This window comes from Zootoca vivipara, chromosome 8 (assembly GCF_965207765.1).
Source record: "Zootoca vivipara chromosome 8, rZooViv2.hap1.1, whole genome shotgun sequence".
NCBI classification, from domain to species: domain Eukaryota; kingdom Metazoa; phylum Chordata; class Lepidosauria; order Squamata; family Lacertidae; genus Zootoca; species Zootoca vivipara.
The window spans coordinates 45396487-45423841 of record NC_142591.1 but is presented as its reverse complement, the minus strand read 5'-3'; the positions used below and the strand labels follow the sequence as shown (position 1 = coordinate 45423841).

The window sequence follows — 27355 nt, the reverse complement described above, 5'->3', positions numbered from 1 at the left end:
AGACAGCATGGTTATTAATGTCATACTTGGCATTTAGGTAGATCAGCTATATTAAAGAAAGCCTCCAATTGATGGTATTAGCTACAAACAGTGTAAATGGCTTACTAGTGATAGTTCAAAGGACTATTTAAATTTTAAATGTCTGGCTGTAGAAACCTGCTTAGATTGGAATTGTTTAAGTTGTGCTGTAAGATGACACAGGAGGTTGTTTTTTTTTTACTGTTTAACTTAGAGTACTATTTGCTCCCAGTAGTGAGAATGCTGCATGAAAACACCCCCCCCCCAATTAAGGGATAACATTTTCATAAAGACAACAAATCAGGCTTTCTTTGTGAACTGAGTAACTATTCTTCAGTAACTTTATAGCAACAACGATTGTATTAAAAACATTTATTTGCAAATGTATATAGAGATTTCATATTACTGCATTTATCCAATCAGACGAATTCAGAGTTGAGCAGAGCCTGAAATGTATTGACAGGTTTAGTGAACATGTTTTGAATTGGCCATTATATCTCCTGAATGCCTCAAATTCATATCTGACAAACTTGATAATCAGTTTTGCGTAATGTTTATTTTTATTTGAAGAAATGAATTTGTTCCCCCCCCCAACAATTCTACTTCAGCCTGAATGACTGTTTTAGTTGAAACATTCCGTTATATAAAGAATCAAGATTGTGTATTATTTAAATCTTACTAGACAAGTGGGATTTGTTCCTTCCATCCCAGTTATCAAAAAGATTAACCCTTTGCCCCCAGAATTCTAATTGCAGCCATTTAGAAACAAAGAGGTTGTTTGTACAAGATAGTAGCAAAATCGGGGTTTATGCCAAGTGCAATGCTTTTCAATTGAATGGGGGTTCCGAGTATTACATAAATTTTGTCTTGCATTTCAGGCACCTATAAAGGCAACTTGTGAAGAAGGCACATTATGCAAGACTGGGTTTCCTGAAGACGTTTACAATGCAGTCATATCCAGAGGAGTACACGAAGGACAGCCTCTTCTAAATGGTACGGTTGCATGTGGCATTTAGTTTCTTATCTCTTGTGCATACATTAATTCTAAGGTACATTGTTTGGATTCCATAAATAACACAAGAATCCTCTTTTACTTCAGTTATATACCAGATATATACTACCAGATGTAGTTTTGGGATTCAGTTAGATAGAAATGGCTGACCAAAGGTTTGCCATTGAAATGCCTCTTCCAGAGTACTTTTCCACAGAACTCATTGTGAGATGGCTTCATTGCAATACTTTTCTCTTAGCCCTCTTGATAAGGTCATTCTCGATTTTTGTGAATTATAACAAGGACCTTTCTTATCCTAAATAGGAACTGAAATTTTATTACAGAAAAATATTGTCCCCAAATCAGTTCCCACCCTGTACCAAAATTTGCTTGCTATGTGGCAGGGGTAGTATTCATAGAAGGATAAAATAGTATAATATCTCATTCTGAGTGTTTTTTGTACATGTGAAAGCCTTTTACCAAGCTGTCATATGATTTGTGAAAGCTACCTACTTTTTAAAAAATCCCCTCTATCCTTCCCCCCCCCCAAATGGCATCATAACCAGAATGAGAACAAAAAGATATGCAGTTCCCATTTCTTCAGCCTTCAATGCCATAGAAGCTGGTAGAAATCTCAAGAAACACAAAAAATATTAAAATTGTTTATTTATTTCTGTTCTGTGAGAAACTTATATTGTGTGAAATATACTGCTAATACTTTACAGCTAGACAGATTTCTCTATACAAAGAGAGAGAGAGAATTTTAATTGTCAGTAGAGGGCCTCAGAGTAAGAAAAATGTATTAATTTTGTTGTTTTATAAGCTGTGAATATCATAGAAATTACTTTGCAGCTAATTTAGAAATTATGGCGCTGATCAAGAGGATTAGTTTCAGTGAGTTTCAAATCTATCTTAAATAAAAACTAATTTGATTCTATCCATTGTTTCTTTCTTCTACAAATATTGCTGCATAGATCAAGGCATTAACATAAATGAAAAAGATTTTTTTTTAAAATGGAGCCACAAATCAAACTGATTCTTGAAACAAAAGCTTTCTTCTGTATTTAACGTATTCTATTCAACACTGTCTGCTCATAATTATATTTTTACAGACCTTCCTAGTGCTTTCATAACAATAATTGAATCCCAAATGCAAGAGGAATTTATTGGTTTTAGATTATTAAATCCTGACTTTAATAAAGTACTTCCCTGATTCATTTAAAGCAAGGAAATAAATTCCATATATTTGGTTCACTAATAAGTAGGTTTCAAAAATGATAAGACAACTTGGAATATTCTTCAAAACTAGTTTCTTGATATTGGAGTTGTGTTGCGGTTTTTATCTTTAACTATGAATTGCTAGAGTTCATATCAAGTAATGTTCATGATTTGGTAGTGCAATTAGCTGCAATTCACACCTGTCATACTAGTCAAAACAGCAGTTTCTTCCTTGTTTTCAAAAGAATGACTCCTGATGATTTTGTTCACATTCGTATATATGAGTAAGTATAAAATAATCCTCCCTCGTAAGAAGGCTTGCAGACAATTTGCCCACAAAAGTAACTAGTTCACAAAAAAGTACCACACACTTCTGCTAGTAATTTGTTACCTAAAAGAAAAGAGCAGTCACTTTGGTAAAGTTTCTCTTCCAAGTCTTCTCGAGGTATTCCTACTTGCCCTGTGGAGAAAAGTGTTTGTGAAAGATCTGAACAAAGGAACTGCAGATAAAGTGAAATCTTTGTTTCAAGAAGAATTTAGAGATTATTTCCACTTCATCCCAAGGGAGTTCAATTACAATATGTTTGGTAATTCTTTTAATATACGGTATAACAACATTGTAAAGACAAATAATGAAATATCCCAATTTAAATAAAAAAGAGGGGGAAACAATCACAATATGCTACTCATGCAATAGTTAATATTATATTATTATACAGACATAAAGCTTAACATTAATCGCTATATCTGCATGCATAACCATGGCTAAGTAACTATTGGCCACAACCCAGAATGTGAAGCCATAGTTTGAAGGGGGCTGGGATACCATGGTTTGTATAACTATGGCTAATCTGTACTGAGCAAACTTTGGTTAATTGAGATCTCTTGCCTCTCCCAAGTTCTCTGCTGGATACTTTTCTAGGTCTTCTGCTGCAAGCTTCACTGGTGTCTTCTTATACACACCATAGGGATCATGTTTAGCTTAGCAAACAAAACCATGGTTTCATATAACACTAAACCATGATTTGCAAGAAGAAGCCTTAGATTCACACCCTTCTCGCTTTCCTCCAGTGAAGCTATGAGGGGTTTGGAAGCTTTCATACCTGTTTTAGCATGTACAAATTGGATTAATCTTAACTATGCTGTGCAACAGCAGAAGTGGCAGGCGGAGGGGGGCATGTAAAAAAGCTATGAGGCAGAAAATGTTTTATTCTTTTTCCTTCAGAGACATTTCCCAATGTCCCTAACAAATCCAATGCCCCAGGAGGCTGGTCTCTTCCAGAACTCTGATTGTGTGATGTCCATGTGACAAGCCCAGGTCATGAATTGTGTGGAATGCAGGGAGGGTGTTCTTGAGTTTTGTGGTACCAGCATCCAGAAGGAAGGTTGCTATAAATTTTTTGTTACCTAATAAGCAGTTAGCTATATGAGAACATGGGGTATTGAAATTTAGCCATAAACCTCAGCTTTCAACGAACCAAAGTTTGGCTCAGTTTCCCCCCCGCCCCAAACACGTAGACACCAAATACACACAACCTTCTGCATTATCAAATAACCCAACACAGGACTTTACAAACTAGTTACAATACATGCTGGTGGATTAATTTACTATAATTTACTATAAATCTAAGTTTATTTTGCAGTGGAACCATTTGGCCTGAAAGCCAAATGCCCTTAAATAACTGGCGAGTGCAGAGTGGTCCAACACATAGACTACGGGTCACATGCGGCCCTTGAGGCCTTTGAGATGGCCATTGCTACCCCCCCCCCCCGTTAATGACTACCACCACTAGTGGCAGCAACAAACTGTTGTGCTTCGGTTTTGTCAGAAAGTCAAAGTACTCTTCCGACTCGCTTGGTCTGAGAAATTGGACCACCCTGGGTTAGTGGATTACAGCGGTGCATTTTACTGTATTTTATCTAATTGGGTTATACTCTTTAAAGTCAGTTAAGTCTACCCTGAGCATATATCAACCACTAAACAATACAGGAACTCAGTTGCAATATACAGAAAGTGAATATTACAAGACAGTTTTTAATTCCTTTTTTTATTTGAATCAGTGTGTATTAGTTTTTTAAAAAACAACTTCCTGGGGCATCATGTTTGTTTGTTTTGTTCACTACAACTTCCTTAGTCAAATTATTTTAATGGTTAATTCTCTTGAAAGTACTGACATGCTTGAAAGCATATCATTTGCTGGTTTTACATAAATGTACAGGCCATCATTGTATGGCTTTGACTTAAAATTTAATTACACTGTCATTTTGAAGTACTATTGTTGTCAAAAGCCCATTTTCTGGTTATTAAACTAGATGCATGTGACAATAGAAGTTAAGCATGCTTTGTGTTGTGCTCCCTCCCTTTCAAGGGTGAAAAGCTCTGTGGGCCAGATTCGGAACCCTGTATTTCCATTGATATTGTTGGCGTACATCCAGATTTACGCCAGCTCAGGATCTGAATTCTGCACTTTAATTGTTATGGATTTTCTGTGAGGGTTGAAGCTTTTTAAAGAGATTTTTTAAAAAACTATACTGTCAGTTGCCTGAGGTATAGAGGTTTTATTATCCTCTTAGCCAGCATTAAAATACAGCGACTGAGGCAAGAGACTCACAAAGTGACCAAACTTTTTTCATTTGTTTTGTGTTCTTCTTGTTGAATTTTAACACATTAGGAAACACTAATTTTTTTCCCTTGAAAATGGAAACTCTTTAAGGTTATACTTGCACTGTGAAATGTCAGAGATCTGTGCCAGATACTGCTTTTGCATGTCTCCTCAATACAGCTGCAAACCTATACGCACTTACCTGATGGTAAGTCCTTCTGAGAAATGTATAGGGTTGCACATTAATTCAGTTTACGGGTGCACAAATCCCAGTTCTCTGTTGCAGTGCAACAGTTACAGAAAATACACCCCAAAGAAATCTACCAGACAGCATCTCATGTAAGTGTTAGATAATTTGTCGAAAGAAAGCAGGTCTGTGGCAACTTTTACAGGAGGCCTAGATAGGCAGAGAGAAAAAAATAGACAGCAAGAATAGAATATAGGCAGACTCTTAGACAGAGCCAGAATCTGGCTGTTGCTTAAGCAAAGATGTAGGCCAGACTGTTATGCCACGGTGGGGGAAAATCAATATATTTCCTTGGTGGATGGGGTGTTGCTGGAAGGTGAAAAAATAATACAGCTGTTTCAAACTTTACTGCAATTCCGAGTGGCTTGCCAGTAGGGGCAGAAAAATAGAAATCTGGTGACCACAATTTCCAATCCCCTTTCACCAAACACACAAGGATTACTCTGCCTATTTCTCGTATGTCAGCCTTCCATATTATTATTATTATTATTTGTATTGCCTACCAGGACATACTTTGCTTTTACATAAAGCAAAAATAAGACAAGCCCCTCTCTCAGGCTTACAACTTCTTTTTCAAATGTGCTGCTATTTAGAAAACACAAAATGGGCAATGATTCTATAGTCTACTCCATAGCTGTCAAGTTTTCCCTTTTCTCGTGAGGAAGCCTATTCATATGGGAATTTCCCTTAAAAAAGGGGAGAACTTGACAGCTATGGTCTACTCACATCCTGATCCTAAGGCATTTCAGTAGAGTTGAAGTTGGGACTTACTTCTCAGTACACATACTTGGGCTTTTAAGCATTGTGCTTTTGACTTGGTAGCTTGTTCTCAGATATTTTACCTCTAAAACCATCTTTTTTTGTTTAATAATGAATCTGTGAGTTTTAAGTCTGCATATCTATATTTGATTAGGTATGACTGATAGTTTATGGTTCACATCTACTTACAATCCTCACATGACCTTCATAAGCTGCACTGGCTTATGTTTCATTTCTGGATTCATTTGCAAGGTCTGGTATAGGTACTCCAAAGCCCCTTACACTTTGGGGCCAGTTCCTTGAAGGATTGCCTATATCCATGTGTGTCTGTCCTTACACTAAGATCCTCATTGAAGTCCTTTATCCACATTCCTTTCCCATCTGAGGTACGTACAGCAGGTGCCTGCCAGGGAAGCAACCTTCTCGGTGGTGGTGCCCCAAAAGTAGGACGCTTTCTCCAGGGTGACTTGCTTGGTGCCTACTCCAATGTCATTTTTTCATCAGAAAAAGAACTTTCTTAGAACCTTTAATTCAATTTATCTGTGTTGTCTACATGAGGTCTCTTGTTTTTATGCTGCTCCTTGTGATTTTTTAGTTTCTGATAAATCTTTCTATGTTTTTAATAGTATGTTTTAAATTAAAGATAATTTGTTTTCAGATTTTGTATGGGTCCTTCAAAATTAAACAAAAAGTGTGTTGAATATAAGGTACATTGAAAATTACTACAGAAGTATAGTGATCTTCCATTTTGGGATAAAATTGAAATTTGCAAAGCAATAAATGAAAGTTAAGGAGATGGACATTAGAAAAACTGATTTCCTGATAGTGAAGTGCTATCAAAATTATTATCTTAGGTACTTTACTGGTGGGCTTTCTGGCATTCTAAGCATCTAACTGATCACCCTGTTTGGGAAAGGAATTTTACTCAACGCCCTGTTGGTGGTCAGGAGTGGTTTTTTCCAGCTCTTATCACTTCTGCAGCATATGATCAGGCCTGGAAGTTTGCCTCATCAAAGTATAGCTTAGGACAGCTTTCTCATTGCTGATAGAAAACTGTGTTATAGTCTTGTATGTAGGCTACTATGCTGCTCTGGGCTCCACAAGCACATTTAACCTGTTGCATTCCTCCCCCCCCCCCACGACTCTTGTGGTATGCTAGGAATTAATGCAGTTTTATTGTTCTAAAAGTATCCCAAGGTTGAATAAGATTTCCATTTCAACACCACATTCTATACCAGGCACCCCCAAACTTCGGCCCTCCAGATGTTTTGGACTACAATTCCCATCATCCCTGACCACTGGTCCTGTTAGCTAGGGATCATGGGAGTTGTAGGCCAAAACATCTGGAGGGCCGCAGTTTGGGGATGCCTGTTCTATACAGTGCAATGAAGAATTCCTGCACAGAAATCTTGCATCAGTTCCAATGGCTATCTTGGGTAGTATATATAGTAGAGTCTGATATGCTTTTGTACAGTCCTTTCAATTAATAAAATTATAACATCATGCTTACCCTTGATACAACTGTGGCTCTGCAAATATTTGCCATACATATTGCTTAAAGGTAAAGGTAAAGGGACCCCTGACCATTAGGTCCAGTCGTGACCGACTCTGGGGTTGCGGCACTCATCTTGCGTTATTGGTCGAGGGGGCCGGCGTACAGCTTCCAGGTCATGTGACCAGCTCGACAAAGCCACTTCTGGCGAACCAGAGCAGCACACGGAAACGCCGTTTATCTTCCCGCTGTAGTGGTACCTATTTATCTACTTGCACTTTGACGTGCTTTCAAACTGCTAGGTTGGCAGGACCGAGGAACGGGAGCTCACCCCATCGCAAGGATTCGAACCACCGACCTTCTGATTGGCAAGCCCTAGGCTCTGTGGTTTATTGTGATGCTTTTTTTTTTTTAGCATACTAGAAAAGTTGCTATAGCGTAAGATTCCACATAGTGTGAGTGGGTGTCCACTCAATTCAACAGTACTTCTCCTTTATCTCTACCCCTTTAGAGTCCACTTCCCACCCCTAGATCTGTTCCAGATGATTGGGGGACCCTCTAGAGCAGATTTTATGGGACTGGGGAGGAAAGAAGAGAAAAATCCAGTGGTCCAAGTGGATTTGTGTTGTGAAAGCAGACAGACATCACTGATTTTTTGAGTTTCATTCAGATGAGTTGACAATTAATAATCTTCTAATTGCTTTATATCAATATGAGTTGCTTGCGAAGTTTTTAATTTAAAAGCATTTCTAAAATGGGAAACAGTAGCGTTCTATGATATGCAGTGTTAGAAATTCAGTTATATAAGCTAGGCGCCAAATGGTTCCTTAAACCAGGCGCCAAATGGTTCCTTAAACCAGGGTTATAGTTGCCAAAACGGAATGCCTAATTTCCATTTCGGGGCATAATCTCTTGTGAACAGTGGCTTTAAAAATAAAATCTTTTATTTAAATATGCAGATTTTTTTCAAGAATCACTGGCTTATTATATTCTTAGCAAAAATGTAGAAGAGCCAGGGTATGTGTTCACAAAATTTCTGTGTAAAACTGTTGGTTTTCACATTTTGTATATAATTATATGTTCAGTTCTATCATTTAGATTTACAATGGGATCTTTTATTGACTTGTCATCCTTTAACATCAGAAGACACAGAAATTACTAGAACTTCCTGCTGAAAAAAAAATAACGTGTCTAGAAATCCAGAACATTATAATACAAAAATAAAACCAAATTCTAGCAGTAACTAAAAACATAATGAATCCATTAAATTAAATAATACTGTGTTAAAACATTGGATGTCATTCAGTTTGTGCTAATCGACTTGACTTCATTGTTCTGAACATAGCTCATCTTTGTGTATCACCAATATATGTGTTATTGTAAACCATCTTAATTCTTAAACAAGGGTAGAATGCAACCAGGGATGGTTAATGGATGGTTGGGTACAGATAAGGAGTATTCTCATGTTGATACAGACTGTAAGGAAGACAGAAGTTAAGCCTGTTCACATGAATTATTACTGGACTCATTATCCCTCATATTTGCAGGGCCATTTGTCATTTGTCCTCCCCATCACCACAAGGCCTCCCCTCCAGCAATTTCCCCGCCACCCCCCACCCAACTGCTGTAACTTACTGAACCTTATCTTACCTGGTATTAAGTTGTCTTAAGATCAGTAGCAGCATATAAGGGGAGGGTAGAGGTTTGCCCATTTTTATGACATTTTATTTTGCAGGATATATACATGGCTTTCCATATCAATCCATAATATCCTAGGAGCTTCAGCTGAGCCCGCAGTTTGATAAAATAGAGCAGCCTCAAGTTGAGTGGATGAGAAGCCTCTGTGGAGAGGAAAGCATGACTCCATGTGAGATGGTGGCAGAGGAAAACACAAAGGAAAAGCTGGAGATCATGCACCAGGGGGGCAGCCAGCATCTGCTGAGTTGAGTGAAATAAAACCCAGCAATTGCCTTTCGTGTCCCTATACTAGGTTCATCCCTTAAGCAGGCCCCAGCAGCTCAGAGTCCCATGAGTTTTGGGGGCAAGAGCCACTGGGACGGTTACTTGTATTTGTTCAGGCCCATGAGGTGTATTCGGAATAATCATCTTTTTGGGTGAACTGGGCCAGATGGTTGTGGAAAAAGTGCTCCAATATAGAGACTTGTGGTCGGAATATGATTAGCATCTTGGGGCAGGAGATTAAGTGGACTGGCCCAAGGGTGGCAAGAGAGAGAGAGAGAGAGAGAGAGAGAGAAAGAAAGAAAAAGAAAGAGGAAGAAAGAAAGAAAAAGAAAGAGGAAGAAAGAAAGAAAGAAAGAAAGAAAGAAAGAAAGAAAGAAAGAAAGAAAGAAAGAATTCTCCACTGTCCTTCACTATGAGTAAACCGAACTCTTGAGTAAGTGTCTGGAACCCCTGAAATCTCGTACCACCCAGAGTTGGGTGGCATGCAACAATGCATTCATTATCATGCTGTAAGTGAGATTTGACTTCTCTCCCATCTGAAAAGCAATACTAGTTAATTTCTAACAGCTCTCTTTAATTTTATGTTGTGTTGTGAACCACTACAGTATTCTGGTTTTCATGTTCATTGTAGACCACCACATTTTCTTGACTTATGTAATTCTCTTCTTGTAAGCCACCACAATGGATATATAGACTGAAGAGAAAGGGGAAGAATGTAGGCATTTTATTAAATTAAAGCCTGAGCTTAGGCCAGCACGGTTTTTTAATGATGCACTCCATCTTTCCCAGACTTTATATTAAAAAAAAAAAAAAAACCTCACTGGGGTTTGACTAAGGGCAAAAGAAAGAAAAAAGTGTTGTGTTACTTTCTTGTTGAGTAAGCCAGAACTGCATATCATGCATGATCTGGCAAACAGTTCAGGGTTTAGTTGGACTAGATCAATAAATTCAGATCCCTTTGTTTAGGAAGATCGATGCGATGTAATGAAGTCTGTGCTCCAATTCCCTGCTAAGGATCACTGCAGGGGATAGGAAGGCGTCTGTTTCTGTGTTATAAAGTACAGCAAACATAGCGAATATTTCTTGTATTATATAAGGATTGGACTGCACTTTTTATTTTTCTTATTCTCCAGTTTTAGAAATCCCCTGAATGGACTTGGAAGTGCCCTAGGAAATGAACTTTCATTTTTATGACTTTTCTTTTGCAAGATCCATGCATGCCTTTCCATGTAAGCCCATGAAATCCTACCTGCTTCAGACTTCTTGCCTTTGGTATGTTGACGGTGTATTATAAATCCTTTTTGAAAAACCCATTTTGAAATTAAAATGCATACTTGAGGGAAGAACATTGACTTTTAATATAACCCCATATTCTAGGCATGTTTTTGATGTAAAGTTTGTAAGATGAGCTTCAGTAGCTGTTGCAATGCAATGGAGCCAATGCCTAATTTAAAGGTAAAATACAGTGGTACCTCTGGTTACGAACTTAATTCGTTCCGGAGGTCTCAACCTGAAACCGTTCTTAACCCGAGGTACCACTTTAGCTAATGGGGCCTCAGCTGCCGCGCGATTTCTGTTCTCATCCTGAGCTAAAGTTCTTAACCCGAGATACTACTTCCGGTTAGCGGAGTCTGTAACTCGGAAGTGTTTGTAACCTGAGGTCCACTCTATTAATCTGGAGTTCAGTCCTAACTGTAGCATTGTTAAGATTGTTTTTCCTTTGACCTTATTTCAGGAAAAGCAGTCATAATAAACTGGTGGTTGTTACTTCAGGGATCCAATTAACTTTTGGATCCATGTCTTGAACAGATAGGATCTGTTAGGAGGCATGGAGACCCTCGCCCAGGAGAAGGTGACTGTGAGGGTCTCAACTCTGGCTATATGGACCTTGGGATCTGGCTCAGGGTGTTCCTGCCCCAGATTTAGGGGCATCTGGTTTTCAATCCCAGGCTCAGTTACCCAATTTGGCTCCTCAGCTGGTTATTCTACAGCCTCTGACTCCAGGTCATGATTGCTGGTGGTTCTCAGGTCATGACAGGGGCCTTCATTCTTCTTTTTCAACTTGTTTTCTGACCTCTCTGTGTACTACATGCCCACCTGTGTCTGCGGAAGGGTTTTACGTCCCCATGGATATTTGGATCGAGAGAATCCAAGTGCATCACTTTCATTTATTACAAAGGAAACTATGCTTTCCAAATCCTTTTAAAATGCAAAGAATTATTGTTCCTGGAGCTCACATGTCAATGTAAAATTTATTATAGAAGACCCTGGAAGATACCTGAGAAGTGTGTGACAATAGGCTGGTTGGACTTAAAGAAAGGTTTTATGTGATAATTCAGTATGAAATTACCTTGCTGCCTCTTACAGAAAGGAGTGTTCATTTTATTGCCATATGAATATGCAACAGTGTTGAGATGGTCACCTAATATGCTAACAAGATGTACTTCCCTCTATTGTTACACTATAATAAATGCATATGTCACTGCTGTTTGACAGTTAATTAACACGTGGTATGAAATACAAGAAAGCCACATTTAATTTCAACTCTCCTTTTTTTTCTAACCTTGTGAGTGTAATTGCAGTTATAGTCCAACACGCTAATATTCTGTAATCTAGCCATACTAATTTGCATGACATTAATGACATAGAGGAAGAATATTTCTATTTGGCATAATGGTTTATAGTGTTTTAGGTCCACCTTAGGCTCTGTATATGATACAGAGTGTGTCTGATTCTCTCTGTTGTTATTGGTAAGTCAAATCAAAAGCACCTTCTAATCTCACGTGCTTAACAAAAGTAATCATTAAGGCTTTGTGAATAAGGCATTTACTATTAACGTTACATGTTTGTGTGATAGTGCAAGGAATATGAGCGTGATGACTGGAGTCATAATGCATTGAGGAAAATTAAGGCATTTATTTGCCTGTGTGATCTAGAATCAGGAGTTTGGTTCTATTCAAAATACAGGCTGACACTGCACAGAATAGCACATGCCAGGTGGACATCATAAGAAACAGCACATGGAACCTTGTGATGCTGTGCAAGGAAGCTGCTGTTGGCCAAAGTGAGCAAAAAGCCTGCTGAACTCATAAAAATCCTTTTTGAGAAGTATCTCACTGGTTTGGGGAAAGCCACTGCTAAGCCAAAAAATTCACATTCTTCTGCGGGCCCTCTTAGCACAAGCAAGTTCCTTTTTTAAAGTTTCTTCAGTAGCGCTTAACAATTTTCTGGCAATTTTCTGATGAGTCATTGCATTTCTGGCCTTTTAAACATAGAGCTGTTTTGACACTCTACAAATGCTTACACAAAGTAAAAATAAATAAATAAACAGTTGCTTTTAAGTATTTCATCCTAAAACCTTTTCTCATCAGATAAGTCATGTGTGTTCTTTCTTGTTTTGATATGTGGCAATGTTTAACCTACGTTCACTTTCAGTTCCTCCCAAATTTTCAGCTTAGTGAAATAATGTAATTTTCTGGGAATGGATGTGCAGAAGCACCATTCAAATGCTCAAAAGAGGTGTTCAATAGTTTCTTTCTACTGTTGGGTGAAGCATTTGGTTTGTTGTTATTTTAATTTGTCCTTGACTTGTAATAAACCTGTTGGCTATAAGCTTTCAGAGAGCCCATAGGCAGTTTCTGATCCCAAAGCCAAAGCTGACATCTGTGGCTAGAGGGGTCATCTCTCTATACACTGTTGCTACTGCCAATAGTTTTAATTTCCTAAACTGATTATTTAAATAATGTTTCCAGTGATGGAAACAAACATTAATTTAATGTGACATCTATTTATTTTCTCTCTCCTCTCTCCACCCCCCCCCCCCAAATTGACAGTGTTCTGGCTTAAATACGTGAATTGAAAATTCGAAACTCTATAAACAGAGAATAAACAGTTCCCTGACATTTATACTTAAAACTGTTTCTCATTTGAATTCAGTGCCTCTGTCTGCCTTTTGTCTTCCTGTTCTCATAAAATCAGCACAGTATTGTAAAGTTCTTGCAAACAATAAGGAAGCAATTCTAAGTTCAGGGTTTGGTGTTTCAAGTTTTAGTTTCTAACATTTGTCATATATTTTATTGATACTTCACTTTTCTATACAACTCAAGACAGCTTACAATAAATCAAAGTCAGCACCGATAATGGTGATAAAGTAGAAATGACAATGAAAGACATGGGCTATAAAAAAGACCAAGATTAGCCAAGAATTTCAAAGTATAGCCAAAACATTTCAAAAGAAACCATAGTAAATGCCTGTGAAAACAGCATGTTTTACTCCTGCCTCCTCAATGCTGTCATTCATCATTCTATGGCACTTCTGGGCAGTGGAGTTCCGTGGTTGTGGAATCACAATGAAAAATGTCCTGCACTGTGTCCTAGCAGATGTAACCTAATTAAAAGTGGGGTGTTACCTGGAGCTGGAAAGGGAATGTGTTTTTTTCAGGTACATTGGACTAGACCATGTACAAAGTTCTAATGATGCTCGCTAGCATGAGTGATAATTTCTCTTTCAAGGCTGAATCCGAAGGTTTTCTTTTGCATAGCATCATTTATGCTAATTGAGGAAGCCAGTGAAAATAAGAATATTGGGCCAAAAGTCAATTGAGTACAGGATCCTGTTTTCGTAGCGACCAACCAGTTGCCTGTGGGAAGCCTGGAAGCTGGACATGAGTGCAGTAGCACTCTCCCCTTAGATTCTGAGTCCTAGCAACTTGTATTTAGAGGCATGCTGCCTCCCTCACTGGAAGTAGAACATAGCTATTAGCCACTGGTAGCCTTAACTTCCATGATTTTATCTAATCTACATGAAGAGTGTCGTGGAATTCATTTGGTGGCCTTGGGGCAGTTGCTGTGTCTCTTCCTAATACACTTTACAGAAGGAATGCAAATGTGGCATATGCTGGGATTCCAGGGCAGGGATGTTATCCCTATCGCTGACTGTTCCATTAAAGGTAAAGGTAAAGGGACCCCTGACCATTAGGTCCAGTCGTGACCGACTCTGGGGTTGCGCGCTCATCTCGCATTATTGGCCGAGGGAGCCGGCGTATAGCTTCCAGGTCATGTGGCCAGCATGACAAAGCCGCTTCTGGCAAACTAGAGCAGTTCCATTAGGGGCTTGTTTATAGGTAAAGGTAAATAAGGTAAAGGACCCCTGGACGGTTAAGTCCAGTCAAAAGTGACTATGCTGTACGGTGCTCATCTTGCTTTTCAGGCCAAGGGAGCCGGCGTTTATCCACAGACAGCTTTCTGGGTCATGTGGCCAGCAGTGAATCTCCTCTCTGTGAATTTAGTTAGATACAGGAAAACACTGTTGCTTCTCTTTGCATTATTCAGAAAAGATCATTCATTTTTGTACAGGCCACTGACCATTTCACATGGGGGTTTCATTCCTGGCCATCGGCAGAACACGTATAAGTGCTCTCCATTTTTCCCTGCCCCCGTTACACCCCCATTCTGCCTTTTTCTGGGTCCAAAGGAACCCACATGTCAGCCATTGCGTGTTAACTGGATGTGCTTAAAATGGTCGCCGCCTGTAGTGCAGAAAATTTTTGTGTATGCAGGTTATCTAGTTATGGGAAAGGATATTCCAGAGGCTGCTTCTGATGTGTTCTGCATAAATCCTTGAATTCCCTCACTCACTGAACTGTATTATCCATACCATCTGAAAGAGGAATCTCTCACTGACCTAGCCCTCACTGAGACATGCACCTGTGTGTACTCCTTTAGACTCAGAAGCTAGGGGTCATAACTGATGGCTGCTTAAGACCAAACTTGCTGAAGTTATTATGAGAGGAGCAACAAGGGATGCTCTTCAGGTGTAATGTTCTACACCCCCTCCATTAAAGGCTTTAGCTTTAAATATATGTAAAAGAAACCATATTTCTTAAATACACTAGTCTCTGCTCTGCATTGATTTTGGGTGCACAGCTAGAACTCCCTGGAATCTTGCTACCGCTTGGAAGAGATTTGGGGTGGTGTAACGCTATGTTGGTAAATTGCTGTACTGTACAGTAAATTATTTCACTAAAGGTCCAAATAATTTGATGTTTCTTGCAGGTTGCAGCAAATGGTGGCGTGAATGAATAAGGTTGATCAGCTACATAATAATACAATCCATCAATATCCATTAGGTTATATTGCTTAGCTTTCGTTAGGAGCACTATTTTGGTTTTAACTTCTTAGAATCCTAGACACTGCAGAAAATTGTAAGAGCTCATTAGTGACTGGGCCCTGTAGTCTTTAGTCAGCACAAAAGTGAAAACTGAACTTGGAATTAATTCTACCATCCACACATCCATACTTTAAAATGCCTTGTATCACACACAAGACTGTATTCCTCTTTTGGAACCGGAGTCAAAGTGCCATGTAAATACTTTTATATCATTTTCAAATAAGCCCATCTTTAAGGATATTTGCAAGAAGAACTGGAGTGCTGTTGACAGGGAGTTTTGTATCTTCTGGTTATCACTTCCAGCCACTCCTACTTACGTTTAGGTTGGAATGAGGCCCATTAAGTATGGAAATATCAACCCATCTGCTAAAGCTGTCTAACACCTTAGAACACACAGCATCACGAAAGCTGAGTTCACACATGCATGTTCATTTGATCATTGTAATCTCTTGTTCTAGCTAGCCTGGGTAATGAAACATTTCAGGGAGAGATACCGGTAATATAACTTAGCATAGTTCACAATGCTCTTCTCTGTGTGCAGGCAATTCATGTGATGAACTCCGAACCTTTCAATCAGTGTTGAGTAATTGGAGGATGAGACATGATGTGCTGCAAATGCATCCTTAGGTTCATCTTTCTGCAATTCTCCCTCTCTTTAGCTTCATGTATAATGGATCATGTGTCTGGCCAGCTGCCAGCCCCAGCCTCCCACTGGATTATCGTGGTGCCACTTCACCCACCCCGCTAATGTGTCATGGCCCACAAGTTGACACAGTGGCCACACAGCCAAGAGGGACTAGATTCTCTTGTGACAGCCATACTTCTAAGTAGTCAGAACAAAACAATAGAGCAGCTAGGGGACCTCCAGAAGTAATTGGGTGGGCTGGGGAGGGAGGTAGAACAGCCATACTCTAGTCTAGACATTAAAGCATGGCTCTATGATAGAAGCAGGGAAGATGAAGCTTGGTGGGACCAAGGGAGCAAACTATCTCAGGTCCTGCAACAGATCCTGGCTCCTAACTAATGCTCTGGATGGAGCAGCAGTGTGACACTTTGCCTTTTTGCTTCTCCCGAAAACCATTTGCTTTTAAGTATCATTATCTTGGAGAGGGTAGAGAAACTGATCTCCCCACTGGTTTTCTTGTTCCGCCTTTCTCTTTCATGTACACAAGTAGAGGCATTATTTTAATTTTTTTGCACGAACTAGGAAAGAATTAATCCACTACTGATACAAGGTATTCCAAAAGCAGTTCCTACCTTCGTTTAACCTATCCTCACTCTTTGGGCATGTCATGAGGTCCTGCCAAACATTCCATGATAGGCTATATGAGAGAGAAGAGTGCGCTAATGCCAGATTTGAAAGCAGTGCAGAAGGTATATTGATTAATACACTCAAAACAGTTTTGTGATAGTTTATGCTACAGATTTACAGTATCCAGTGAAATCTGGAAGAAAATTCCACCCCACCCCACATGGTGCTCAATAGCTATGCATGCCACAACCAGCAGTAGCCAACATTGATGCTTAAAAGGCTTGAATCCAGCACCCGTTCAGTGCACCTTTCCACTTTCCTCCTGAACCACTTTAAAATCTGCTTCTGGGGGTTGGGGGACCTTTAGGTACATAATAACATGTAGTGCAGCAAGAAGGGAATTGCCAGAAATCTCTCCTCCTCAAGCAATAGTGTCTTTTACTCATTCAGTAGCACCTTAGGATCGAAGTGGAACTCTCTGGAAAGTCTTAAAAGGAAAAGAACTTAGGATAAATAATTATTTGCAATCTCTAGATATTCTTAAATTTTTATCGCCCAAATACTGCATGAATTTTAAATTTGGCAAATTTCAGAAACTAAATTTATGTTTGCAGCTTTATAGCTAAACATTAAAATGCCCAAATGGGGGAAATGAATAAATACTACAGCTTCATTTTAAAATAAATTATCTTAAGTGCATCTTAAGCTGAAAGAAAATGAACCTGAATTTTAGTAATTTTCCGCTCCTTGAGCCATCTTGATGTTTAATTCTGGACCAGCATGTGAATATTTGAAGTTTTTCTAGTAAAGGTAAAGAACCCCTGGACAGTTGAGTCCAGTCAAAGGCGAATATGGGGTTGCAGCGCTCATCTAGCTTTCAGGCCGAGGGAGCTGGCGTTTGTCCACAGACAACTTTCCAGGTCATGTGGCCAGAATGACTAAACCACTTCTGGCACAACAGAAATGCCTGCTCCCTTGACTTACCTGTCCAGGGGTCCTTAACCTTTTCTATTGGTCATCCTGACTCAACTATCCTAGCTGACATATTAGTTATTCTTACTGATTAAAATTCACCTTGTGGAGTTCTTCAGACAAATGTCAGTTTCTAATCAAGGTATAAAATGGTTCTAGTTTGTACGTTCACAGGATGGGTTTGTGGTTGCATAATTGGGGAGAGGATAAGGAAAGCTGGAAAGTTACAGTGTCAGATTAGAGCAATTGCCTATGATGGACAGTGCAGGGATAAAATGCATATTGACCATAAAGGTAAAGGGACCCCTGACCGTTAGGCCCAGTCGCGGACGACTCTGGGGTTGTGGCGCTCATCTCGCTTTACTGGCTGAGGGAGCCAGCGTACAGCTTCTGGGTCATGTTGGTGCTGACCTTTAAAATCCTAAACCAGGCATGCCCAAACTGCGGCCCTCCAGATGTTTTGGCCTACAACTCCCATGATCCCTAGCTAAGAGGACCAGTCAGTGGTCAGGGATGATGGGAATTGTAGTCCAAAACATCTGGAGGGCCGAAGTTTGGGGTTGCCTGCCCTAAACGGCCTCGGTCCAGTATACCTGAAGGAGTGTCTCCACCCCCATCGTTCTGCCCGGACACTGAGGTCCAGTGCTGAGAGCCTTCTGGCGGTTCCCTCGCTGCGAGAAGCCAAGTTACAGGGAACCAGGCAGAGGGCCTTCTCGGTAGTGGCACCTGCCCTGTGGAACGCCCTCCCACCAGATGTCAAAGAGAAAAACAACTACCAGACTTTTAGAGGACATCTGAAGGCAGCCCTGTTTAGGGAAGCTTTTAATGTTTAATAAATTGTTGTATATTAATATTTTGTTGGAAGCCGCCCAGAGTTGCTGGGGAAACCCAGCCAGATGGGCGGGGTGTAAATAAATTATTATTATTAAGCAGGCAGTTACTTAGTGTAACTACTGACAGCTGCACTCTGACAGTGGTATAGCTACTAACTGTTGATGTTCCTAGAACTATTAAATCCAACGGTTAGTAGAGTATATTTTTCCAAATCTGTCAGCAGTTGAGAACAGCATACGATTCAGCCATCTGTAACCATTTCCTACTCAATGAGCCTCATTACAAGAAACCAAAAGTTATAATCAAAAGCATAATATTCCAGTTTTGTATTCCATATGGTGAACTGCTGAGAAAAGGCTAGAAATAAAACTTGAGTGATAGAGAACACTTCTAGTGCCATTAAATAATTCTCATTAGATACTAAGATGCACCAATTGGTTTAAAAACTAGAGGAGGGGGTGCTTTATTTGTTTGTCGTCTTTCCTCATCTGTTGCTGTTACCTGGATTTGATATTTGTTAAAAGACTAGAAAGTGAAATCTAACCTTAATTTAAATAATTCCCAGTGTTTCCCCATATATTTTGCTTCACATTTGGTGTTGGAAAAGCCTATAAAAGTGAGAAACTAGGGCAGTTCCTGCAATTTTGCAGCTCATAGACATTCTGCCAGGGGTGGCCAACTCCCAAGAGACTGATCTACTCACAGAGTTAAAAACTGACAGTGATCTACCCCCTTTTTTTAGGGGTTCAGGTCAAAGTTGTCGAGCTTTTTTGGAGAGCAGGAGGAAAACCCCATTTTTGGGGGGGTGGAAAGCTAAAATTTTAAGCCTTTTGGGGCACTGCCAAAGTTGTTGAGCTTCTTTGGGGGAAGCCAGTGATCTACCACAGAAGTCCAGTGATCTACCGGTAGATCACGATCTACCTGTTGGACGTGCCTGTGCTATACTAAATAAAAATATTGACATAAGGAATAAGATACTGCTGGTAATATGATGATGATGGTGATGATAAAATGATAATTATATAATTTTTAAAGTATGTCAAAATATTTGTCAAGTTTTTAATTTTGTACTATTTATTTTTTACTTTTATTTTAATGGTAAACCACTTTGGCAGGGCATTTTCGCAGGAAGGCAACACTAAATATGTTTAAAAAATAAAATAGCTTGGCTGAAACTTAAAAGAATCCATATAAGGCACTGTATAAAGCAGACATGCTAATTATTAATTAATTAATAAAAACATTAACGTCTTACTGGATGAGGGTCAAGCAACTTTTCTTAGGGTACAATCTTTTGCAAGGATGAATAATTGCTTAGAGTTTTTGATGAGTAAATGGTGTATAAATAGTTCTAAATAAGAACAACCTGTGGCCCTCCAGCTGTTCTTGTGACTACAGCTCCCATTATAGTCAGGAAAGATACAAGTTGTTTTCCAGCAACATACTGCAAGCCAAGGGTTAGTCACTCCAGAGCATGGATAGGCAAACTAAGATCCAGCCCAATTGCCTTCTAAATCTGGCCCAGGGACGGTCCGGGAATTAGCATGTTTTTACATGAGTAGAATGCGTCCTTTTATTTAAAACGCATCTCTGGCTTATTTGTGGGGCCTGCCTAGTGTTTTTACATGACTAGAATGTGTGCTTTTATTTAAAATGCATCTCTGGGTCATTTGTGGGGCATAGGAATTCGTTCATTGTTATTTTTTCAAAATATAGTCCGGACCCCACAAGCTCTGAAGGACAGTAGATCGGCCCCCTGCTGAAAAAGCTTGCTGACCCCTGCTCCAGAGTCTTACAAATGGTAGAGAGTTTTGCTATTAGGTTCAGTAAAATGTGGAATGTAGTGTTAGGTGACTCTCCCCAGCCCAATTCAAAATTGTGCAATTTTGCAATTTCTGCAAATATCCAGTGGTCATTTAAAAACCATCATTTTAAAGTGCAGTTTCATTCCCATTCTAGTCTAAGATCCTTTCATACTCTGGAGCACAAGAAAGCCTAGATGCCTCATACTCACATCTCCCTCAGTGAGCCCCATCAGTGGGAACCACCATTACACTTCACTAAAAAAAAATTTTTTTGCCAGCAAATGTGGTACTGCAAATCCACATTTTAAGATACCAAAGCAGCTGCAGTGCCATTGAGTGATGTTGTTGAAGTTTCTTTTCTGGGGTGAGGGGAGGTCTGTTCTCCTACACAAGCCTTTTCTAAGATTTCCCCCTAGATACCTGGTGAATGTATTTGTGGATGTCTGCTTTTTGTCATAATAACAGTAAGAACAACTGTGCCATGATTACAGATGCGGAAAAGGTTCAAATGGGATGCTATCTCCTTCATTTAACAATCAGAGTTCCTTTTAAGCTCCTTGGCTTAGGTTTTAGGTTTGCTTTTGTTGTCTCCTAAAGCTGTAATTGTCTAGTTGGTTAAATATTTGTGGGCATAACTTCAGAATATGCTTTCGGCATGTAACTCAAGGGGTTAGTCATTTTCTGAACAAGATTGCAGGGTTAAGTAAGAAGTTGTATGCTGTTTATTCTCTTTCTCATTTCACTTTTTGGCATTTGTAGAGTCAGCCTTGTAGTAATCTTAGCCTGGGGTACACTGTTTTCTCATAATGTCAATATAAGCCATACACCTAGATGAAAAAAGCAGCTATCAAGCAGATGGGTATTGTGATCAACCAGGAGAGAGGAAGAGACACCTAGAAATATGTTTTAGGTCCTCAGTTTCATCTCCTCTAGCCTTGCTCAGAGGACAAGTAATTTTCTTGGGACTTCCCATGAGCTCTGTTGAAGCCTTATTTGATGACATTAGCTGTTAATAGAACTGTCCTGTGTTGGGAGAGTAATGGATTTTACTGAGGCTGAGAAACACCTTTGTTTTTTGAATGGTGATAACTTGAATTTGTTCACTACAGCATGCTTCTCCTATAGAAACCTAATTCTTTTATCCAGCTTCTTTTAGACCCCAAATCTGTTTGTTTGATACACTTCCTTGTATACATTCCCTCCAACATCCATATACGTACAATATAGATACTGTTACCTTCTCACTTGCTACCTTCAATTATGACTAGACATTCTGTATATAATAATAAAGGTAAAGGGACCCCTGACCATTAGGTCCAGTCGTGACCGACTCTGGGGTTGCGGCACTCATCTCGCGTTATTGGCCGAGGGAGCCGGCGTACAGCTTCTGGGTCATGTGGCCAGCATGACAAAGCCGCTTCTGGCGAACCAGAGCAGCACACGGAAACGGTGTTTCCATTCCCGTAGTAGCGGTCCCTATTTATCTACTTGCACTTTGACGTTCTTTCGAACTGCTAGGTTGGCAGGAGCTGGGACCGAGGAACCGTCGCTCACCCCGTCGCTGGGATTCAAACCACCAACCTTCTGATCAGCAAGCCCTAGGCTCAGTGGTTTAACCCACAGCGACACCTGTGGCCCACTGGATGATAATTATTATTTACCATTAATTATTATTGAACTTTTCCATCATGCAATACAATAAAAAGCTAACTAATCTTAAAAAAGAGGGGGAAAAGAGTGAAGTAAATGCAAAGCCCTCTCTCAAAGGTATATCTTAATCCTTCTTGCACACAGAAGGGTGTGTACACTCCCAGCTTTCACCTGGGAGCTTCCCTTTCTTCTTCCAGCCTCCCACCCTGGCAGATCTTCACTTCCCTGCCTCTCACACAGGGTCTTTTACCAGCCAGCTATCACCTTCATGTGTGTAACCCAGAGTAGAGGGGACATCCACACCCACATACACCCCCACACACACACACATATTCAAAGAAATAACTGCAGGATGATATCCAGCTGTTCCTCCTCCTGCTAGATGATATTTTCCCAGTCTTCAGACCCAGACATCTCAAGTTCATTCATTTTCCCTCAGAACTGTTATGTGGTGTTTGGGCACAATTGACATCCCTCTGCTCTAGGTCACTTACCCAGCTCTGAGGCTCTCAAAACCTCTCAGTCTCCTGGCATGGAAAGCAGCATTTTCAGAGCATCATAGGTTAATCCCGTCTTCCCAGATGGAATGTGATAACCAAGATTTATGGCTTGGCTATCATTAATCACCACATAATTACGGTATCTCTGTTGATGGACTGTCAACAGAAGACATCCAGTTTGCCATCTTCCTCTCCCAGAAGCCCCTCCCCTTATTATTTACAATGATAGAATCATTTTTACTACTACCGTGTTTCTCATATTATAAGACACGTCTTATATTTATTTTTTCCTCAAAAAAACACACTATGGCTTATTTTCAAGGGATGTCTTATTTTTTTCCTCCTCCTCCTGCCGCGGCCGGCATTGCTGCTGCGCCTATCACTATGTCTTATTTTCGGGGTATGGCTTATATTCCTTGAATGCTTAAAAATCCTGCTATGGCTTATTTTATGGGTATGTCTTAAAATATGAGAAACAGGGTAGTAGTAGTAATATATACAAGTTTTCCTAAGTACTTGAAGTATTTCAATACAGTGCAGTACAGTACAGTGTAAAACACTTCAGTTCAATATACTCCTCTCATACATAAAGGTGTCTTTTGTTACAAACCTTTTGTTAACAGCATCTCATTGGCCACAACATACCAGGAACTACTCTGGCATAAATAAGCCAGTTTTGAAACATACTTGAAAATTTATGAAACACACTTGAACTTCTGTTCTGCTCATCATTTATAAGACTGCTGGAGAAATTTCCTCTATTGCCCTCACTTCCAGCCATTAGTAAGTAGGGTGAATGGGTGAATAAGCCAATTTTGGTTTCTCTCAGTTTATCATTTCTCCAATCTCAACTTTAGTTCTCCACATTTCCACATCAGTTTGTGGTTTTTAGGGAAAGGCAGCTATTGAAATGAAGAAGGGTTGGGGAATCTTGAACCAAGATGATGTTGTGTCACATTTGTACTTACTTGATATTACGGTGTAGTGGGAACATGACATTTACAGTGCAGCCTCATGTTTCTGTTACAGCAAGCTCTGCCCTTAAGCTCAGTGAGGTCAGTTGAACTTAAAAGCACTTCACTTTACCTGATTTGTGCCCAAAATTACTGCATGAGCTTTCATAGAAATATGTTTTTTGGTTGCACTGACGAGCAGCATTTATTTTCGGTGGTAGGGGGGAACAGCTCAAGTGTGGAGAGGGGTATTAATTTGTGAGACGTTACACTGAAATGATTACAAATAATATGTGTTTATTAAACCTGTTTGAGGAAGCATTAAGGCAAATCGGAGTCTTGCCAGTTTAGATTGCATTCATGAATGCACAAAATGTCAACCAGAAATCCTGGAAGGGAAACAGGGCAAGTGAATCTGCCTTATCCTAATGTATTGTCTGGCACAGATATGTCACTGAATTGTTGATAAAGAATGTTGCTGTGGATTGCCAGACCCAAGGCGCGGTTGTGATTCGAGAACAGCAAGCAGCCCTTAGATGTAAAATGTTTAGAACAAACTTGATGTTGATAATCCCTTGTGTTTGGTGTGCTGTTGAGGTTGACTCTTATAATAGGCTCTGAATAGTCTGGCAGCAGCTGTTTGATTAAAAACTGAGCAGCAGCCTATCAAGATACCTTCGAACTGGTGCTGTCCCAAGTGTGCAGGATTGAATTTCATCTGTTTACTATCTTGACAGCTGGAGTTGTTTAGCTGGATACTCAATGGTTTGTCTTTCTCCCATGGCTAAAAATTCCACTCACTGATTACAATGAGAGGAAAAAGTTAATGAAGGCATATGCTAAAGAGATTTAAATTTACAGTGTGTTGGGCTGTTTCTTTGTTTGGTAGATATTTCATAATGCATCTTCTATTGTTGGGAAAGTGCCGCAAAGTTAGCCATATACTTTTATCTCATACACCAGTTATTTTAGCCCCAACTGACTAGTTCTTGTGTCTCCAGCTACAGCCTCTCATTGTCCTAGAGGGAGAATCACTGAGGTCAGCAAAGCAAGAATCCTATCATTACTTTTTTTGGGGGGGGGGAGAATTGTGGGGTTGATTGCATGTGTGCTCTGGAGAAAATTATTCCTATTGTGAACCAGCAGTTCCTTTAGGATAGAACTTTAGTCAATAGCTTTAAGAAAGATGCTTTGTTGGACAACACATTGTTCTAGAAGCTGCTAATTGGTTAGTCTTCACCTAATCCTACTCCTCGCTGCTCCAAAGGAGCTAATTATAATCCCATGATTATAATTTTTCCATGCAGCCATGGAACATTAAACTTCCTTAGCCTTATTGCTCCCAGTGACCCCATGCATGCCTTCCATTCCCAATCACCAGAAAATTTAGTGTGATAGTCTACACACTGCTGCTTGCACACTTCTTACAGGCATCTGATGTTCTTCTCGTAGATGCCCCCTATATGTTCCCTTGCACATGGTTCCATGGTTTCCAGAGATGGACAGGATTATCCCAGGAACTCTGAGGATAAAAGGGTAGAGGTTTTGTTGCACAGGTCACATGAATTAGCCATTAGAATCTCAACTGCATTAGCCATTAGAATCTCAGCTGCAGCTTCTTTCATGGTCAGGGCGGCCTACATCTGGGTGACTGAGGTACCACCAGATGCCTCAGTGCCTATGTGTCTGATGCCTCATCAGATGCCTTGCAATTTGCAGCAAGAGCCATGGCAGCAGATGTGGCCGTGTACAGGCAGCTCTGGCTTAAACGCTGGCAGGTGGGCACCAAAGCCAAGACCAGCCTGACCAGTGACCCCTTCAAGGGCCACATCTGAGTTGTACTGAAGCAAGGAAGGGAGTGTGTGTGTGTGTGTTTTACTAACTAATTTTCACCACAGCTGCATTGATTAACAGAGATATACTATTTCCCCTTGTTTTAGGTCATACAAGTAAGTACGAAGTCCTTCAAGTCTAGAGTTTAAAAAAATGATGAAAGCAAATCAGCCTTGTCTTGAGAATGAGTCCCATTTGACAGATGTTTCCAAAAGATTATTACAAGCAAGGAATGCACTCTCAGGTTAACAGACTAACCGTACAACTTTGTCCAAGTCCACTTGGAAATAAGCCCCATTAAAGTTGGTTGGGCCTATCCCCAGTTAGGAGTAGAATTGCTAGAATAATAATAATAATAATAATAATAATAATAATAATAATAATAATAAATTATTTATACCCTGCCCATCTGGCTGGGTTTCCCCAGCCACTATGCACTATGGGTGGCTTCCAACAGAATATTAAAATACAATAATCTATTAAACATTAAAAGCTTCCCTAAACAGGGATAAATAGATAATCAAATAACTGACAGAAGAAACACCTGCCAGTTTTGTGCCTGTATATGTGACATTTTAACCTTTGTCCCTTTGGAACAGGGTGACTAATGTGTGGTCCATCAAACATTGTTGGACATCAGTTCCCTTTATCCCTGACCATTGGCCATGCTGGTTGGGACTGATGGGAGTTGAGAGTCCAGCAACATCCGGAAGGCCACAGGTCAGCCACCCTGTTGTAGAATGTAGAATTAGAATAATTTTTTACTTTAGTATTGCTGGTTAACGTACAACATTTTTGAACCAAAGATCATCAGACAGCTGTTACTTTGCTCAGTCATACGACCTACAAATCCCATGTTGTCCTTTCACTTCTGCTTCAGTTGGAGATGAAAAGCAAAACTCCACAAAGTAAAAATTGCATATTCCACCAAGTTCTGTAAGGAGGCTGATCAAGAGCACGTTTTTAGCCTGAAACTACTTGCTCTTTCTGCCCTGCATTTTGTTCTGAGAAGAAATCTGCTTAAATTCCTCCACTCTTTCCCTCTTCTGAATAATTAGCATATCTGCTGTTCTAGAATGTGTTTTCTATAAATACCTGGCTCTTGCACCAAAATGCTAGCTTTAACTCCTGAAAATCAAGTTTAGCTATAGTATGCTGTGTCTTGAGACTATTTGCAAACATATGCACAAAACACCTAAGAAATATGGCAGGAGTGTGGAACCTCAGATCTAGGGACAGGACATGGCCCTCCAGGTCATTCTGTCTAGCCCCTAGGCCAGGCTTCACCCCACTTCTAGTGGCTAAAATGTTTCCTTAAACTGCAGTACTTTAAAGCTATTTGCTTGGTTGGTTGGCTAGAGAGATGTATGGGTGTGGTTGGTGTAGAAACTTCGGATTTGCATGACTGGAATGTAGTGTACTGTACAAAAGTAACAGCCCCATCCACTGCTGTGTCCACTTTTCACCACTGGCATGCAGCCCCAGATTTTTGTCCATGAGGGAATGTTCCTACAATGTATTGTATGTGGGGCTGCCTTTGAAGATGGTTTGGAAACTTCAGCTGGTGCAGAATTCAGTGGTGCAGAATTCACTGCAGAAAGACAGTCTTGAGCACATAACATCAATCCTGGCCCAACTGACTCAGTTCAAAGTGTGGTTTTGACCTATAAATCCTTATTTGGCTTAGGATCCCAATAATAATAATAATAATAATAATAATAATAATAATAATAATAATAATAATAAAATTATTTATACCCCACCCATCTGGCCGGGTCTCCCCAGCCACTCTGGGCGGCTTCCAACAGAAAAATAAAACACAATAATCTATTAAACATTAAACGCCTCCCTGAACAGGGCTGCCTTCAGATGTCTTCTAAAAGTCTGGTAGTTGTTTTCCTTTTTGACATCTGTTGGGAGGGCGTTCCACAGGGGAGGCGCCACCACCGAGAAGGCCCTCTGCCTAGTTCCCTGCAACTTGGCTTCTCGTAACGAGGGAACCGCCAGAAGGCCCTCGGTGCTGGACCTCAGTGTCCGGGCAGAATGATGGAGGTGGAGACGCTCCTTCAGGTATACTGGACCGAGGCCATTTAAGGC

The 27355-nt window shown here is 40.0% G+C and overlaps 1 protein-coding gene across 2 annotated transcripts in view; it reads left to right on the top strand.

Annotated features, from left to right (window-relative positions):
* Window positions 1-27355, top strand: part of CDH2 (cadherin 2) — a 133497-nt gene that overhangs the window by 18249 nt on the left and 87893 nt on the right. For both annotated transcript variants that reach the window (XM_035125225.3, XM_088675428.1), the window contains exon 2: window positions 897-1011. In XM_035125225.3, coding sequence (XP_034981116.1) covers window positions 897-1011 — 115 coding nt within the window. The remainder of the gene's footprint in view (window positions 1-896; window positions 1012-27355) is intronic.